The sequence below is a fragment of the Sebastes fasciatus genome, chromosome 2 (assembly GCF_043250625.1).
Source record: "Sebastes fasciatus isolate fSebFas1 chromosome 2, fSebFas1.pri, whole genome shotgun sequence".
Lineage (NCBI taxonomy): Eukaryota > Metazoa > Chordata > Actinopteri > Perciformes > Sebastidae > Sebastes > Sebastes fasciatus.
In genome coordinates this window covers 8,995,164-9,013,024 of record NC_133796.1, presented here as the reverse complement: position 1 = coordinate 9,013,024, position 17,861 = coordinate 8,995,164, and the positions used below count along the sequence as shown (strand labels likewise).

Genomic DNA, 17,861 nt, shown 5'->3' with positions numbered 1-17,861 from the left:
ATTTGCTGTCAACAGCTATTATTAAGAAACAGTTGGCAATCAATGCTGACAGGATCTGTGGATTAGCTCTGGTCTCTGACGCATTGTTTCTGGAAAGGAAGTTGATTATTTTCCAGTGTAATAATGCTCCGAGGCTCTGAGCATCCCTATTGTGTATTGGTGACGGCAGCAAAAGTCTCAAAGAGTCAAAGCCAATCTGCTCGGCTAGATAAAACTATTTATCTTTTGTGATTGTTAATAAGAATGAAGAAATAAACCAAAGCACCACAAACAGCATGTGATATTTCAACAATTTATTCAACAACTTCATAGACATTTTCTTAAGAAGTGTGCTGCTTTATTTGATGTTTGATAAGTGCGGGGAACCAAAGCTTTTTTACATGCACATGGTCTCAGCACGGATACAGGCTATACGTTTTTGTCTTTTCACTGTCATTTTTTAAAAATCACACAGCTTTGAATACAGCAGCTGATGAAGCTTACCAACAACCAGTTCAATGATATACACAATAACCAATGTTTTTTTTCTGTTTTAATTAAAATATAAAGAAAAGGAAAAAACAAAACAAGTAAAAACCTACAAAGAAAACAAAGCTGTAAAAATCAGAAACAAATCCTACAAATGGTGCTGAGTGGATGAATCCATGAAGGATCTGCACGTCACATTGCTCAGCTGCTTTGTCTGTGTATGCACATTGGTTAGTTCTTAAATTAATTCTTGTAAATACTATGAAAACAAAATGCAAGTCACACACTCAGCAAACAAGAAACATTCCTTTTTCTTCGACTGATCTGGAGCTCCCATTAGCGGAGGGGGGTGGACTTTAACGGGGGGGAGTGACAGAGGAGTAGAGGGGTGATCGCTTCACCTTGAACACCAGATCACAGTCCTACATGGCATTCACAGGGGCAACCATTTGTTTTGATACATCTTAAATACATTATATGACTTCTACCTGAAGTTTAAAGTGTCTAAATCTGTTTCAGGTGCAGTGTAATGAGTCTTTGGCTGCCCCGGTGTGAGTTCTTAAGACAAAGATCAAAACAATCCCAGCACGCAAGTCAATAACATTAAATTCCAGGTGCCATGATTCTATTTGATCTGTGTCTGAGGAACTACCAAGCCTTTTTTCAGTCTCACCTACCTCCTTGTTTACTCTGCAACTCGGACATTTTCACCCCAAGCAAAACGTGGGTCATATACATGTGTGTGTGTGTGTGTGTGTATGTGAGACTACTGGTGGGCACACTGTACCCCCGGCCCGGGATGGCCTCCCTCTTCGTCGGAGCTGTCGTTGTAGGCCTCCCTGCGGCTGCCCGATGTCGAGCTCTGGCTGACATCGTAGTCCTGCAGGTCCACCTCCTCCGTGTCCGCGGTGATGATGGGCGGCTCTGACCGTGAGGGCAGCATGTCCTCCAGCTCCTACACATGGACAAACATTCATCATTATGCAGCTGTAAACGGAGAGCGTCATCATGTTTTCTAACCACGCAAACGGTTGTGGGGCCGAAAGTGCGGTGATACCGAAGGAATTTGGCCGTTGCTGAGGAACAAAAATTAACTCTATTCAGAGATCTTCAGACAGATAAGAATAAGAAGTGCTACTGTGTGAAAGCTAGTGCTCAATCAGTAACCCATTTATGACCAGAATAACTCTGAATCCCTGAATGGAATTGCTGGTATAAATTTAGCTGCAAATTCTTACTTGTGGAGGCCGAAGCATGCTCATTGAAAACCCGCGAGTTTACTCACTTTAGTTGATCTACTTTGTTGCACAATAACAAATTTATAAACAGTACCAATACATTTGTTATTTGTCTTATATTTTTAAATAAATCGAAGTCCATCTGAAATTAAAAAAACACATTTCTACAACATTGTGTAGAACATCTTTGTAAATTACATGCTGAAAAGCCCATCACGAGTTCTCAGAGCCGATAGTGACGTCTTGTTTGTTTACCTACAGTCTGAAACCAAACTCTATTCTGTTTACTATCACAGATGATTAAGAAAGACAGAAGATATTCACATTTGAGAAGCTGACCCCACTGAATTTTTTCCTTAAAAACTATTTAAATGTTTAATCAAGTAGTCGCCTATTCATTTTCTTTAATCGACAATTGTTTCAGATCTCATTCCCATTTTATATCCCTTGATCTCATGAAGGCACATCTTTTCTGTCATGTCATTAGTAGGTAAATAGGAAAAAAGAGCTATGATACGGGAATTACACTAAACATTTACTTTCTATCCGTAATTTCTCTTTGCCTACATTACTTGTTTTTCAGCCAAGATGTTTGAACAAGCTAGCATCCACCAGGAAGAAAGTGCATTAGTAAACATAATACTGGTCCGACAGCTTCATCACTAAGATGAGATAAAATAGAACTGTATTTATGCCGAGGGAAATTGTTGTGCAGCAGTAGCACCAGTTAGCTGTAACTGTTTCAAAAATCTTAAACTTAAAGCATAAGCAGAATGGTGTGATCCCTTTTCTTCAATACCACTGCCACCAATACACCATCTGTTCCTTCACCTCGAAACTACATTTAAAAGAACAAGTGTGTTTACATTGTGTCTACGTGCCACTGACAGCTGTGATGTCCCCTAAAAAGGCTTGAAGCTAAAGAGCATTTATGATCTCCACCCTTTCAATAATACATCTGAAATGACATGACTGTAGAAAGTGAGGAGCTATTTCAGTTGTGTAATAAGGCTCACCTTACACTCTACCTGAGACACTAGTGCTAATAGCTTTTGTGATAATAACTAACTCACTGTACATTCCCACATATACAAATCTACAAAGAAACCCAACAGAGGAGCCGGAAATCTTGACCCTAAATGTGTCTTTATGATTTCATTGCTAAATCTTTCTGGAATTTAGCTCTACATTTATAATCTGAGTCCATAGGTCATGACAACACATATTATATTATCAACACCGGTAGAGTATGAAGCATTAGTTCAGGCCCATAGCTGTTCTGAATGTTTGTATATTCACTGTAATAAACCAAAGAATGCCAGAAGATGATAGACAGGTAATAATAACATGTCATACCGCAAGTTTCTCAGGGCTGATCCAGTTGTTGTCTGGGAACTGGACATCAAACTTGACATACAGGTCTCCCTTCTCAAAGGGGTTTCGGTATTGTGGCATGCCCTCTCCTCGCACCACCCTGACTGAACCTGGAAAAGATGCAGCACGTTAAAAAAAAAAAATTCACAACAGATCAACTTATTCATGCAGCATATTATATTATAGCGGATTCCACAACTTCCAATGCATGTAAACGGACAAGAGAAGCCTATGGGTGTAAGAAGTCAAGCCAATTTTATTTATTATGACACCCTCTGTCCTTGGACCCGCGCTTCAGAGAAGAAGAGGGAGGAAGAACGTGTTCGAGAGGTGACTTTTGGTCGTCTTTGCAGAACTCACAAGAGGATGTTGCTGACCCCACTCTCCCCTCATTTATCAAGAACTGTTGCTGCGTCCTTGACTCGGGCACCCAAGTCCAACATCACCAGAGCTGCTTCATGCCTTCTAAAATGTGCCTCCTTGCTGTGTTCAGGAACCCAGTGTGTTACTGTTTTACTTCTGAAAACTGCCTATTCAATATTAACACTTATCACACACATGCAAGTGGAATCTATTCACCCATGACTTCTTTGTAGTGAGACAACAAAGTTAGTGTGGCGTGTGCTCAGGTGTGAGGACATGCTAATGTAACACATTCCTTTGTGCAGCAACTAGGTCATCGGAGCTTTTACCTTATTAACATACAATGTGTACATCTGATCGGTGAAATAATGTTAAAAATAGAGAAGAGAAACAGCTGAAGTAAGCAGAATATTAACCTGGTTCAATGACTTTGCCAGCAGGGTACTTCACAACGATCTGTCTTCCGTCTAAGTGTTTCAGCATAAACTGGAAGCCGCACAGCGCCTCCACCAGCCCGAGCTTGTGGTTCATGAACAGGTCATTGCCATCTCGCCTGAATGTCTGAAAATAGAGAGAAAGAGATGAACTTTTTCATACCAACATCACAGGTCATTTGTCAATGTCTCAAAAGTATGCATGCATAGTTTGTTAGTTTTAGGACAAAGGAATTAAATGACTCTGACCACAGTATTCTCATAATCAACAGTCAACAAACCCACAGCATCTGCTGGTGAAAAGCAGCACTGCAAGCACAAACAACTGCGACAGTGAAATAACCTATAGTATTAAGCCTCATCTGGAAAACTGATTACATTTGTGCAGTTTCCTCCACAGAGCTTTGATGTCTGACTTAGTTTTGAAAGCCAAAACATTTGTTTAACTTATCTTCAGATACTGAATGTACAGAGAAGCAAATTAACCTGCCCGCTAACACACAACAACTATTTCCATGCATTACTCATAGGAGTGGCATGTTGGTAACATCCAAAGTACTTGTCAATGTTATCTGTGTTGCTCTAGCCAGCTGTAGTAGTAACCTATTTTGCTTGCACCATCCACGAACATATTTTGACATGACGGATATCTCCTGGGAGAAAGAGCCGAGGCATCGCTGCAGCTCAGCCTGCTGTTCCAGTTAAGCCAAAATCACTTAGCATTGTCAAAGGCAACCTGGCTCGTACAAGAAAACCTGAGAAAACCAGATTTTACAGGGAGGGGCAACTAACTGTGATGACCGAGTGTCAACCGCTTATCAGCTAACATTTTCAACTCAAATGTCATCATAGGGATTTGGCAGAAATTTCCAGAAATGTGAGGCACTTGTGGGGCTTTTCCTGGATCCCTCTGTTCAATGCGTCTCATACTACTTTTATAGGATTGAGGTGTGGACATTAGGTAGAGTCTACCTAATGTCCACACCTCAATCCTATAAAAGTAGTATGAGACTCCCAAAAAGCAACCGAAGCCTCGTTTAGAGCTACGCAATTCTTGATGAAGAAAAAGAAGGCATTTACAGACGGGGAGGTTGTCAAAGAAGCAATGATGATAATTGCTAAAACTGTGCTTGAAGACGAGAAGTATGGAACCGATGTACTCTCCAGTCTCTCCAATGTTCAACTCGGGGCAACTACAATGGTAAGAAGAGTGTCGATGATGTCTGGGAACTTGGCCGACCAGCTGGACCGTGATCTGGCGAGGTGCCGGTGGTTCAGCATCCAGTGTGACGAGTCGGTGGACAGCAGCAGTACGGCTCAGCTGATGGTCTTTATCCGGATGGTGTTTGATGATTTCTCCACAAAAGAAGAACTTCTGACACTACTGCCCCTGAAGACAACTACGAGGGGAGTTGACATTTATAACGCAGTGAAGGAGTTTTTGGTGGAAAAAAAGGTGCCGCTGGAAAAGCTGGTATCAGTGACTACGGATGGGGCTCCTGCTATGATCGGCCGACACACAGGATTCGTTGCTCACTGTAAAGCTGACCCAGAGTTCCCAAACTTTCTGCAGTACCACTGCATCATACACCAGCAGGCCTTATGTGCAAAAGTGATCTGCTTTGAGCACGTAATGACTCCCGTCGTGAAGATCATAAACAGCATCCGCTCCAGAGCTAAACAGCACAGAACATTCAAGGTACTTTTGGAGGAGCTGTCAGCTGAATATGATGACCTGCTACTACACACAGAAATCCGATGGCTCAGCAGGGGACGAATTTTGCAACGTTTTTTGTCACTTTTGGGTGAAATCAAAGAGTTCATGCAGTCCAGAGGTGAGGACACCGTGCTGCTGGAGGACACTGAGTGGATACTTGACCTTGCATTTTTAACGGACATTACTGGGAAACTGAACAGTTTGAACTGTGAGCTGCAAGGCAAAGGTAAAACTGTCGCCGATATGATAAGTGCTTTAAATGCATTTAAAGCTAAGATGAACCTTTTCTCTGTGCATTTACAAAGAAAAAAAGTGCTGCACTTTCCCTCTGTGCAGATGGTGCTGAAAGACAATGCTTCTGCATCTGAGGCTTTTGACAAAGTTGCAGAAAAGTACTCTCAGGTCATAAACAGAGTTGGGCAAGAGTTTGAGAACAGGTTTTGTGACCTGGATCAGCTTGAGCCATGTGTGTCGTTCATTTCTAATCCTTTCATGAACGTGGACATATCATGTATTGCTGAGCAGTTAAGTGCAACATTCAGCCTGGATGCTGAACAGGTGGAGATTGAAATTGTAACACTGCAAAATGACCTCCACCTCAAAGCCCATCAGGCTGCACCAAACTTTTGGTGCCTTCTTGACACAGAAAAGTACAGTGGTGTATGCGCAGCAGCTATGAAGGTTGCAAGCCTGTTTGGTTCAACTTATCTTTGTGAATCAGCCTTTTCTGACATGAACTTCATCAAGAACAAACACAGAACACGCCTCACTGATGCACATCTGCAAGACTCACTCAGAGTTGCAGTGTCAAGTTACACACCAGAGTACAACACACTGGTTAACAGCATGCAATGCCAGGCTTCCCACTAACTGACAAAGAAACAGATAACAGATTTGGTGTCCAGTTCAAAGTGTGACATGATTTATTTAAAAATTTGAGAGTTGATTTTTGTATTTTACATGAGTTATTATTTGTACAAACATGGTGCAAAGTAATTCATGATTTGTTAAAAAATGTTAGTGGCTAGCTAGTTAAAATGGGATATTGTGATTTCACAAGACTGTCGTAGAAGTGATCATTTTCAAATGTTTGAAAAATTTGAAAAACATGTGCACTTAGAGAAAATATAAAAATAAAGTGTTGCATATTGATATTTATCTGTTTCTATATATTTGTTGTGAGAAATCATTAACATGATCAGTGTTTTCACAAAGATAAATATCATTAATTATTAATAATAACATAGAGTTAAAGGTAAATTGAGCAAATTGGCTATTTCTGGCAATTTATTTAAGTGTGTATCAAACTGGTAGCCCTTCGCATTAATCAGTACCCAAGAAGTAGCTCTTGGTTTCAAAAAGGTTGGTGACCCCTGAGGTAGACTATAGTATTCAGGGCTATAAGTTAAGGGCATCCCCTCATCTCAGGGACAGGAAAAAAATGATCAGGGATGACAACAACAAAAATTGCAAGAGAGTACAAAATTCAAGAGTGTGCAAGCACTCTGTCACACACACACACACACACACAGCGAGAAGATGAACCGCAGCTGTCAGGCCGTCACACAGGCGTCCCAAACGGTGTGGGATTTTACGCTTTCTGGTGTCACCGGCGGTATAACCGGCAAAAAGTACCACGGAAGAGAAAAATACAAAAACAGGGACAAAATCCAACCACGCTCTCTGTCTGTCCCTCCCATTGGAGAGGGTTAACAAAGTCAATAATATGGATATTATGATAAAAAAACAAAAAAACAGATTGACTTATAATTATGGAAATAATATTATTGAAAAAGTAATTTTGTAATTGGGACGACCAGCATTTACTTTGGGATGGTTTAAATTGTATTTTGGGACGGTGGTTAATAAAGTGAAGATAGAGCCCTGGTATTAATGTTGTCCTGCTAACCAAGAGGTGTGTCTCAGACTGTTATCTTACTCACGAATCAAGGACAGCCCAACGGCTCATGAACGGCATGCTTCTGAAGTATACTGGGTGTGCTGGTTAGCGAAGCAGCCCCAGACAAAAGCAACACCACCCAAATTTTAGGTGTTAGATAACTCAAGTCAAGATGTGTTGGTGGACCTGCCCTCAGCGGTTGCTCATTTCACTAATCTGTTGTGTTGTGTAGTGCAAACTTAAAATATTACTCGAAATAATGTATCAATATATAAGAGGATGTCTGGTCCAACAACAGCAAGAACATAACTAAACATTCTTTGAAATTATGTTGCATCTAAAATTAGGGGATTTGGTTGTTAACGGTTGGCCAATATTCACCATGGCAGGTATCCACTCAAGTAATTCCATGTCCTCAGTTTGTACAATGTTCAGCTCTGACAGCACGGGACTGTCAAGACAAGCTGGTTATTAGCACTCAGGCAGTGGAGAGGTTTGAAGAACCACCAGCTGGATGCCACTGCAGTGACAAACTGTAACACTGTCGCAGATATGGTAGATCACTCGTTTTTTTGGACCTGCGCCAGGAAAATCTGATTTATACCGAAACTGGTTATGCACACTCAGCACCTAGTGGAAAACCAGTATGCATTCTGGCTATTTCAACACATGTAAGACCATGTGTGACTTTTCGGGCTCAAAGCACTGACTTTTAAAAAAGCAAAAAAAAAAAAAATCACAATGCTAATCCCCAATACGATAGTGCACTAGCCTCTAGCCAATGCACTACGTTAGCATTCCAATAAACACTGCAGAGAAACCATGAATTAATCCACAGAGGAATGGGATACAGCTAAAAGGTAAGGCTGAAAGCAGGAAAACATAATGGACACCACCTATCTGCTGTATTGTCCTAGGCGCAGGCTGTGAAAACTGTTCTGAAAGGTTCTCCTCTAACTGCTTCCCAATGTGTAACCATGTTTTTTTTTCCAAAACAAACCTACCATCCCTCATTTAAATAATTTCTTATTCCATTAAGAGACACAACCTTCTTGGCAGACAAGTATTTTGACAGTTCTTTCTGATACATTTTCACAATCTGTCACACAAAATGCCAAATACTTCCATAACCGCTACATTGCACCCAAGTAGTAGTGCGAAGGAAGGAGATTACACAAAATAAGGTTTTTCTTGCCCATTTAAATCTAAGACAGATCACGCACACATTTCTTAAACTGCTTAAGCAGGAATGAGGAATAAAATGATCAGAAACACAAATTTAAAGCACAATGTGTCCAAGGGACAAATCAAAGCTAAAGAACAAGAATAGCTGACAACAGATGTCAGAGGACACGCAGAAACTATGGTGTTTGTGATCTCAGTAAACTCAGTTGAGTTTGGCTTTTACTGTGAAGCAGCTGTGAGAATTGTTGAACTACATTCACGGAGGGTAATAAAGGCTTTACATGAGGTTTGGATTTGCACATATTTTGCTGCTTTTCAAGCTAATCAGTTTTACACAACACTAACTTGGCAAATTCCAATCCTACAGAAACTTTAACTCTGTTTTATTAGCCCATCAAGAAACATGATTAACCTTTTCCAGACAAACTCCACTCGTGTAGCGCTTCTTGTACAGCAGATGTACAAAGTTGTCACCTGTGCACCCACATGCTCGGGTCTGATGTAGCGCAAATGGATGTTTCCTGACACATGTTGCACACATGGCACATTTTATGCATATAGAGAACTTCACAGGCACATTGTAACCAAAGCCCACAAACACTATAACCTCAAAAGAATCGGTAGGAAGTTGTGACCAGGTGAGGGAAGTCGGCTGACAGCTAAGGTCACCTTTTTATTGGCAGGAAATAATAAGTAACTGGCATAAAACTATGATACAAGCAAAACAATGTCCTAAATAATAATAAAAATATTCCCCCTATGACACAGAGTGCATATGGGAAATAGAGGGCAGGTTAAGATGAGTATGGCTACAGTATTGGGGGACTGGCACTCCTACCTCATTGTCTTTTTCCTGCAGGACAAGGACTATATCCCCAGGCTCGACGCCAGGTGCCTGGTCAGCCTCCCCTCCAAAGGTAATTTTCTGGCCGTGCTTCATGCCCTTGTCCACGTGTACCTCCAGAATCTTCACCTCCTTAATCACTTTCTTGCCCTCGCATTTTTTACAGCGGTCTTTCTCACTGATAACTTCACCTGGAGTGGGTTGAAGGAGAAGAGGTGAGGGACATGTGCAGGCCGGGCCACAATAATACACAGACAAAATGCTTGATCACGGTTTAGATCACCGTGGCCCCTTACCTTCTCCATTACAATCAGTGCACACAGACTGCATCTGTTGGACCATTCCTGGGGCCAGCTGTCTGATCATGATGCGCATGCCACGCCCCCTACATGTTGTACATTTTTGTACAGCGCCCGTCTTGCCTCCCTGCCTGCACACATACACACACACAGATGGATTTGTTGTTAGAAACTTGCAAAACGTCAACACTGCAATAGACTAAATAATCAAGCAGACATCAACATGAACTAAAGCACCATATTGGTTGTATACAACTTACCCATTACAAGTGCTACACAGTACATTCTTGCTAAGTTGTAGTTTAGTTGTTTTTCCGTTATAAACGTCCTCCAGTGACACCCTGTAGAAAAAGTGTGATGTTTAGATACTGTTAAGTGACACAAGGCATGGAGTACAACATTGGCTTGTACGGAACACCAAGAACTTTTTAACTAAATTCAATACATATGAATTTTTACACATAATAAAGTACAAATATTTAACTCAAGTAGCCTATATGCGAGTGGACAAGCTTGGTCTTACTTGAGTGGATGGACCATGTCCTCTCCTCTCCTCCGACCTCCATTCCTGGAGCGACTCCCCTGGCCACCCATGAATCCAAAAAGTCCACCGCCAAAGATGTGGGAGAAGATATCGTCCATCCCCGGGCCACCTCCACCTCCTTCCCGCAAGCCTTGTTCTCCATAGCGGTCATAAAGTTCCTTCTTTTCAGGGTTGGTCAGCACCTCGTAGGCAAAACTGATTTCTTTGAACTATATTTTGAGAGAACAGACAACAACAAAATTTAACAAGGTGTAATTTTAACCTTCAGAGCAGTGGAGCTGTTGCATATGCGAACAAAAATTTGTCAAGAGCAACTAAACATTTTCATTGGTCGCACCGGTGCGTCTGACATTTAGCAGGTCTGTCTGTGTGTGTATGTGTGAAACTGCGCCTTGTACTCCTCCTCGAGCGACATCACAACCATAAAACATACCAGTAATTCAAAATGAAGAGAAGTATTGATTGTTTTTTCGTCAAGAAAAATGCTGCAGTGCCCGTTACACCTGTTCCCGGCCCTGAACGACACAGCCCAGACCCGACATCATTGGTGGAGGTAACCGCTCCACCACCTGTCTCCCCTGTCCCTGGTAAGATGCCTAAGGCAGAGGCACTGGATTCATTTCACAAGGCACACTAGACAACTTTACCGATAATTTCTTCTCTGCTTCGATCGATCCCTAAACAGCTGGTCTGCTCAGAGACATCTCTCTCTGTCACTCGACCACACACACATTATGCTGCTCTTACAAGCTACCAATACAATATGCAAACATGTGGATTGCACTTAAAAACAGGCTGTGGCCATTTTCACGCAGAAGTATTTCCCGCATTGAAGCTTGCGCTTTTTGTGGCATTTCCCACATTATTTTCTTAATCTACTCTCATTTGCAAAGTGGGACATGGGCGTAAAGCCTGTGTGTGTGCCTGTGTGTGTGTGTGTAAGGAGGGGGGGTAAGTGCCCTTCTGACCCAGCATCTTTGGCCGAGATGACCTCATCTGACTCAAAAACATTTATCTGCACCTTTATTCCTGGTTATAACCATTAACATAATGTGTTGAGAAATTACCAATGTGTAGGCCTATGGGAACTGACAAAATGCTTAAAATTAAGCTATTATTACAGCGCCAAAAGGTGCGCGGAAACATTCTGGGTGCACCTAAATTATGTGCTTGTGCACCTAAATGAAAGTTGGGCGCACCAGTGCAATCAATGTACAAAAGTTAATCTGAAGTCCTGTTTCACCTCAGCTTTGGTCGGAACAAAAGTGACATCATTCCAGGGTAAAGCATGCGTCAGGTTGCAATGCAATACCCTTACATACGGGTCGTCATCCACACGTAATCGCATACCCTGTCACTCAACATCCCAGAAACCACCAAGAATAAATTTACCAAAAGTATTACAATATTATATACAGTATTCCATTAACAGCCAGAGACTTCAATCAAAAAAATTACTGCAGAGTTGAATCACTTCTCTGACATTATCTAAACACAAATTTAACACACATTATGTAGCCATCTTCTCATCGACACTGGAAAGGATGAGATGGGTATCACACACTTCATTTGCTTAAAAGCAAGTGTTTTCCCCTTTTACAAATAATGCTTCCAGGCTTCATTATCTGAAATTGGCATGTCCTACTGCTAACAATGTGATCCCCTGCTGAGAAAATGGCACTCTGCCATATGGGGAATGATGGAAGAAGGGTCCTTAATTATTAATGTTTCCACTGATTTTCAAAAAAAAAAAAAAAAAGCTACATTATAAGCTAATGACAATATCATGTAGAGCTGTGGGAGGTCTGGGGAAGTTAGGGGGCTGAGGGAATTGAACTGCATGTTCAAAAACAAATTAAACAGTGACAGAACATAATAATGCTTTAGCCTACATGGAAAAGAAAAGTAAAACTAAAATGGTTTCTGTTGGCATCCCTAACAGTTTGTGTTAGGGATGCATCGATACCGGATCGGATATCGGGCCAATGTTGCCTCAAATAGCTGGATAGGATATCGGTGACAATGGGGCCGATCTATTCAATTAAATTCTATGTTTGTATACTATATACATTATATACTGTAATTTTAATTCCTGTTTAAGTTTTAAGCAATTTGCTGCTGCCTGAAACACTTACTCTTGAATTGTAATTTCTGATAATTTTGAAGATTTTTTTTACCAAGTTTCTGGTGTATTATTTTAATAATAAATATCAATTCAGTAAAGTTATATCCATGTATTCATTCGTTACACTTTGTTTTACAAAGATAAGAAAGCAATGTTTAAGTCAAGCCTGATGTTGCCTTACACAAAAAAGAATGATCCCAGTCTCTTCCACGCAGAGAGGCATACAGCTTATTAATTAAAAACTGGTATCGGATCGGTACTCGGTATCGGCCGATACCAAAAGCCCAGGTATCGCTGTCGATAGTTACTGTCAGAACTATCCACTATCCATAACACATTAAAAATAGCTTCAAGAAATTAGGGAGGGACAAAGCTTTGGTTCCAATAACCCCCCTCCAAAGAGCATCTCCTTTAAACCCTGTTTGTTGGGGCAACAATGGTCGTACACACCGCTCTGTTCAACATATCCTTCTACTCATACATATTCTTGTTTGCTCCCCATTTTAAATTTGCATAGAAACGGCATTACCCATCCACTGTTAAACACGCCTGTGATGACTACCTGTCATCTGTTTGCTGATGTTGCTGCTTTGACACCTGAATTTCCCTCCGGGGATTAATAAAGGTTCATCTTCAGGCTGAATTTAAACCAGAGCTGGACTGTCACATGTGTCTTACCTTGTCACCAGCATTTGGGTTCTTGTCAGGGTGGTATTCTTTTGCCAGTTTCCGGTATGCCTAGGAGTACACAAAAAAGGGAGCCTTGTTAGCTAATATCATCATAACAAAGGAAGAGGGTCTGCAGGACAGATAATAATGCACACAGTGTACTTTCATAGACTAAGCTACTGGAGTTACCCTGCACTATACTCATTTTTAACAGTATCTTCTGCACTATATTCACTTTTTTAATAGTCGTGTATCACAGCTGTTACCCTGCACTATATTCAGTTTTAACAGTTTACTTCATCTCCTTGTATTTTTATATCTGGTATATGTTTTTGTACTTTGCACTGACTTTTTACTAACATGTTTTGCACTATGGAACTGTGATGCTGGAAACTTGAATTTCCCTCGGGATCATTAAAGTTACTATATCTATCTATCTATCTATCATCATTGCAGACGTGCGTTGTTCACTGGAATCACACACACTGACATGACTCAAACTCATATGAAGGAGCCGTATCTACTCTTTTACGCAATAACATGTGCCTCCCTGACGACAGAGATGTTCCAGCCAGCAAAACACTGCATGGAAACTGCATTTAAGTGACGTAAAGTCTATGCTCAGTGGTTTAGTATTGAGTAACTGGTTATCAGCTTCCTTAAAATCACGAGAATTACTCACTACTGTCAAAAAAATGGCAGCTCAAAATGTCTGACAATTTAATTACTAACGTTTGTGTAAAACGTGCGTACGCTAATTAGCATATATTGCTAACACCAGCACACAGATGGATAATGCTCTTCTCGTCCAACGTTGATTAAGTTCACTAATACATAGCCTAACGTTACTGAACACTTGACACCAACGTGATGCCTTTAATGTTATAACTGTGTCATCTAGCTAGCTAGGGTTAGCTGCTGATGCTAGCGGAGGTTTCATTGAGCTAACCATATCAATATATCTTGATATGTAGCGGTAGCTGTGTGTTGTAAACTGGCTGAACAAAAACACCCAGGCCCCATTGAGAAGTGGCAGTAAAAGATTAACCTTTCTTATATTGACATGCAGTAACCTTTTACTGGACGGTCAAACACACGTTCAGTCATCCAAAGAAGGCTTCTCAAGACTATTTAGTCACACTCACTACACAGATACATGTCTGTCAGCTAGCTATAGGTGTTAGTTAGTAGTCTCCAGCCTTTTGTGAGGAACCTAAGGTTACCTCTTTCAATCCAGAACCTTCGACAGGCTTAACGTGAGCTAGCTAGGTAGCTAACAACATGACAAACACCTGAGCTAAAGCGAGCCCACGTTAGCTTTAGATTCAAGATTTCAAGAGTTGCCATTTGCTCCTATAAGTAAATCTGAGCAGTTTACACCAAGTCAGCTTTAAGAAAAGAAAAAAAAGGTAGAAAAGGCACAAGATAATTACAGTACAAAATAAGTAGCACATTCAACACAATAAATAAATAATTAAAATATAAAACGCCCTCAGTGTAGTCAATAAATAAACTACCATCTGCCCAGAATACAAATATACAGTATATATGTATAATGCTCCATGGCCATGTTAAAGCATGTTTAGCTCAGGTGGTTGTCATGTTGCTAGCTAGCTAGCTAGCTAACAACATGACAAACACCTGAGCTAAAGCTAACCTGAGCTAGCTCAAGCTAACGTGATGCTAAAGCTGATGCTAACCTGAGCTAGCTAAAGCTAACGCGATGCTAAAGCTGATGCTAACCTGAGCTAGCTAAAGCTAACGCGATGCTAAAGCTGATGCTAACGCGATGCTAAAGCTGATGCTAACGTGATGCTAACGTGAGGTCAATCACTTGATTCGTAACGTCACTAGCTAAGTTAGCTAACTCAACCTCGCTTTTAAGTTAATATTACTCACGTTAACTGTCATATTTAAAACAATAAATCAATAATTGACTGTAGCTGAATGTGATAATCACCTGATCTCACAGATAACATAGCTGTTAATCAGCCGCATCGTCACATGAGCATCCAGGCCGGTTAGCTTGTTAGCATGCTAGCTGGCTAACTAGCTGCGTTGCTATGCGCAGCTACTTAGCATAGCAACGCATTTCCTGATTGTAGCTGAGGTTATTAGTAAATGTCGTTAAGCCTTTTCTTCTCGTGTATTTTACCTTCTTCAGCTCGTTTTCAGTGGCGGAAGGAGACACTCCGAGGATGTCGTATAGTTTGGTGTCTACAACAGTCGCCATGGTGTTGCTGTTAGAGATGTTGCTTCAGCAGAGAGCTGGATGGACAAAGAGAACAAGAGCCGGTGGAAAATGTTTTGCGAGCCTCGTGTCTCAGTTTCCGGAAAGTTCTTCTCTCTCTCTCTGTGTCCGCTGCTGCCTCCAGGCTGCCGGTGTGATGAATGACTGCTGGTTCCTGTACCACCACGCAGACTACAGCTGAATGTTTAAAATCAAACATATAAATTGAAAAATAAACATTAGACATTCAACAGAAAAAAACGAGTGACATGTATTTTTATATTTGTATTGTTATTTAAGACATTGTTTTGCTTGTATCGTAGTTTTATATGCCAGTTACTAATTATTACCTGTCAATAACATGAGTGAAATTAACTTAAAGATCCCATATTATGCTCATTTTCAGGTTCATACTTGTATTTTGTGTTTCTACTGGAACATGTTTACATGCTGGAATATTTTTAAAAAAAAACTTTATTTTCCTCATACTGTCAGCCTGACTTTTTTTTAATTATTATTATTTTTAATTTACTTATCTTTTTGTGTTTTTGATCTTTTCCTTTTTTTCCTTTTCTAATTTGTTTTAATTATTATTATTTTTAATTTACTTATCTTTGTGTGTTTTTGGTCTTTTCCTTTTTCCTTTTTTTATTATTATTATTTTTAATTGACTTATCTTTTTGTGTTTTTGGTCTTTTCCTTTTTTTTGTATATGTTTCGTTTATGTTTCTATCGGATTTAATTCACTTATATGTATAAATGTAATTGTTCATGAAATTAATTCTGCTTATTTAATGGTGCAGTAATATTGTTATAGGGATGGGGGGGTATAATTTGTTTATACAATTATTTCTGTGATTTATTGGATTTTGTACAGAATACCAATAAAAAGACTTTGAACCATACTGTCGGCCTGAATATGCCTGCATTTACCCTCTGTCTTAAACGCTCTGTTTTAGCACATTTTGACGGAATTGCAACGGAATTGCAACAGAATTGCGTTGCTAGGCAACGGCTTGGGTCCATGTGTACTTCCTGTCAGCTGATGACATTCACATACACTGCAACCAGGAAATAAACTGGGACACATTTAGAATGTTTACGTTTAAAATTGTGTCAAGGGTCTAAATATTGTATATTCGTGACATCACAAATGGGCAGAAATCCTGACGGCTTGTTTCAAATGCAGAGTTTCTGAATACAGGCTGTGTGTATTTCCCTGTGGATTGAGTGTTTCGATACTTTCGCAGTATTTATATAGGACTTACGCCTGCTTTATAATAAAAAAACATGAAAATCAATATTTTTTTAATATGGGACCTTTAAAGAGGACATATGCTTATTTTTAGTTGCATATTTGTATTTTAGGTTTTTACTAGAACATGTTTACATGCTTTAATGTTCAAAAAACATTTTACTTTTCTGCTGCAGCACCTCCTTTCAAACTCTGTCTGAAACGCTCTGTTTGAGCCGCCCCCCCTCCCAAAAAGCCCAATCTGCTCTGATTGGTTAGCTGGCCCTCTGCTGTGATTGGTCAACCAAACCAAATTCTTCAGACTCCGCTCCAGCTCCGCTCTAACTAATTTAGCTTTGTTTGAGGGCGTGCCAAACCAGCTGCTATGCAAATATGTTACTCGGTGACATCACCACGTTACAGAAGAAAAGGTGTTTCAGGAAGTTCAGGAGCAGTGTTTCTGTGGGGGACAGAAACCCCCATTTGGCGTGGACTTTGGGCTTTGTAACTTTGCAGACCTTTTACATGCACAACAAACTATATAACACACTAAAGGAAAGGGAAAAAACATTAAAGCATAATAGGTCCTCTTTAAGTTTAGTCTGTCAAAGGTGTGCTCTGTGCAGTGCACCTGCTTCTATGTGTTGGGGAATTTATGTTATGTTTTTGTTCTGTATTATTGCATCCCACTCTTTTTTTGCTTTATTATGAAATGCAGCGAGACGTTTGTTTTTCATAGCTGCATGTTAATTAAATTTTAAATCCATTAATTTACAATCATACATTTTATGTAACACTGATAAACATGCATCTAACAGAATATGGTAAAATAGATGTTTATTCATACGCCAGCTTCATCAGATTAACACTGTAGATATTGTAATTTATTTCTAACTTGCCAAAACACTCTAATTCAATATAACTCTCATTACAAGCAGACACATCAAAATTATGACATTATGGATATCCCTCTATTGCATGGTGTTTCCATATGGCAAAAATGACTTTATCTCGATTTTTACTAAAAGGCAGTAATACAAAATCCATGTTTTAGTGTTGAGTTGTGAAAGGGGGATCTTCTACTGTGATATGACAAATAATTAGTAATAATAATAAAAATAATCACATCACATGAACAGGAAATTCTGTTTGCACTTCCTTTTTCCATGGACACATGACGCTGAGAAAGGTCAAGACCTGAAGGCTCCCACAGTTGACTAATTATTCAATATTTAGG

At 40.1% G+C, this 17,861-nt stretch overlaps 1 protein-coding gene across 1 annotated transcript; it reads right to left on the bottom strand.

Moving 5' to 3' along the window:
• Window positions 1-278: 278 nt before the first annotated feature.
• dnaja2a (DnaJ heat shock protein family (Hsp40) member A2a) lies at window positions 279-15,523 on the bottom strand. Its single transcript, XM_074660679.1, has 9 exons — window positions 15,316-15,523; window positions 13,170-13,229; window positions 10,346-10,575; window positions 10,083-10,163; window positions 9,820-9,953; window positions 9,518-9,714; window positions 3,860-4,004; window positions 3,063-3,190; window positions 279-1,423 (listed from the first exon to the last, which is right to left on the bottom strand). Exons 1-9 carry the CDS (start codon window positions 15,391-15,393, stop codon window positions 1,235-1,237), a joined length of 1,242 nt encoding a protein of 413 aa, XP_074516780.1. The 5' UTR covers window positions 15,394-15,523; the 3' UTR covers window positions 279-1,234.
• Window positions 15,524-17,861: the final 2,338 nt, after the last annotated feature.

Bases quoted from the DNA above. Each gene is read 5' to 3' on its own strand.
- dnaja2a (XM_074660679.1), bottom strand. From the start codon at position 15,393: ATGGCGACTGTTGTAGACACCAAACTATACGACATCCTCGGAGTGTCT. The intron at 13,230-15,315 runs GTAAAATACACG...GTGTACTCCTAG, and splicing joins CTGAAAACGAGCTGAAGAAG to GCATACCGGAAACTGGCAAA. The intron at 10,576-13,169 runs GTAAGACACATG...CTCAAAATATAG, and splicing joins ACCCAAATGCTGGTGACAAG to TTCAAAGAAATCAGTTTTGC.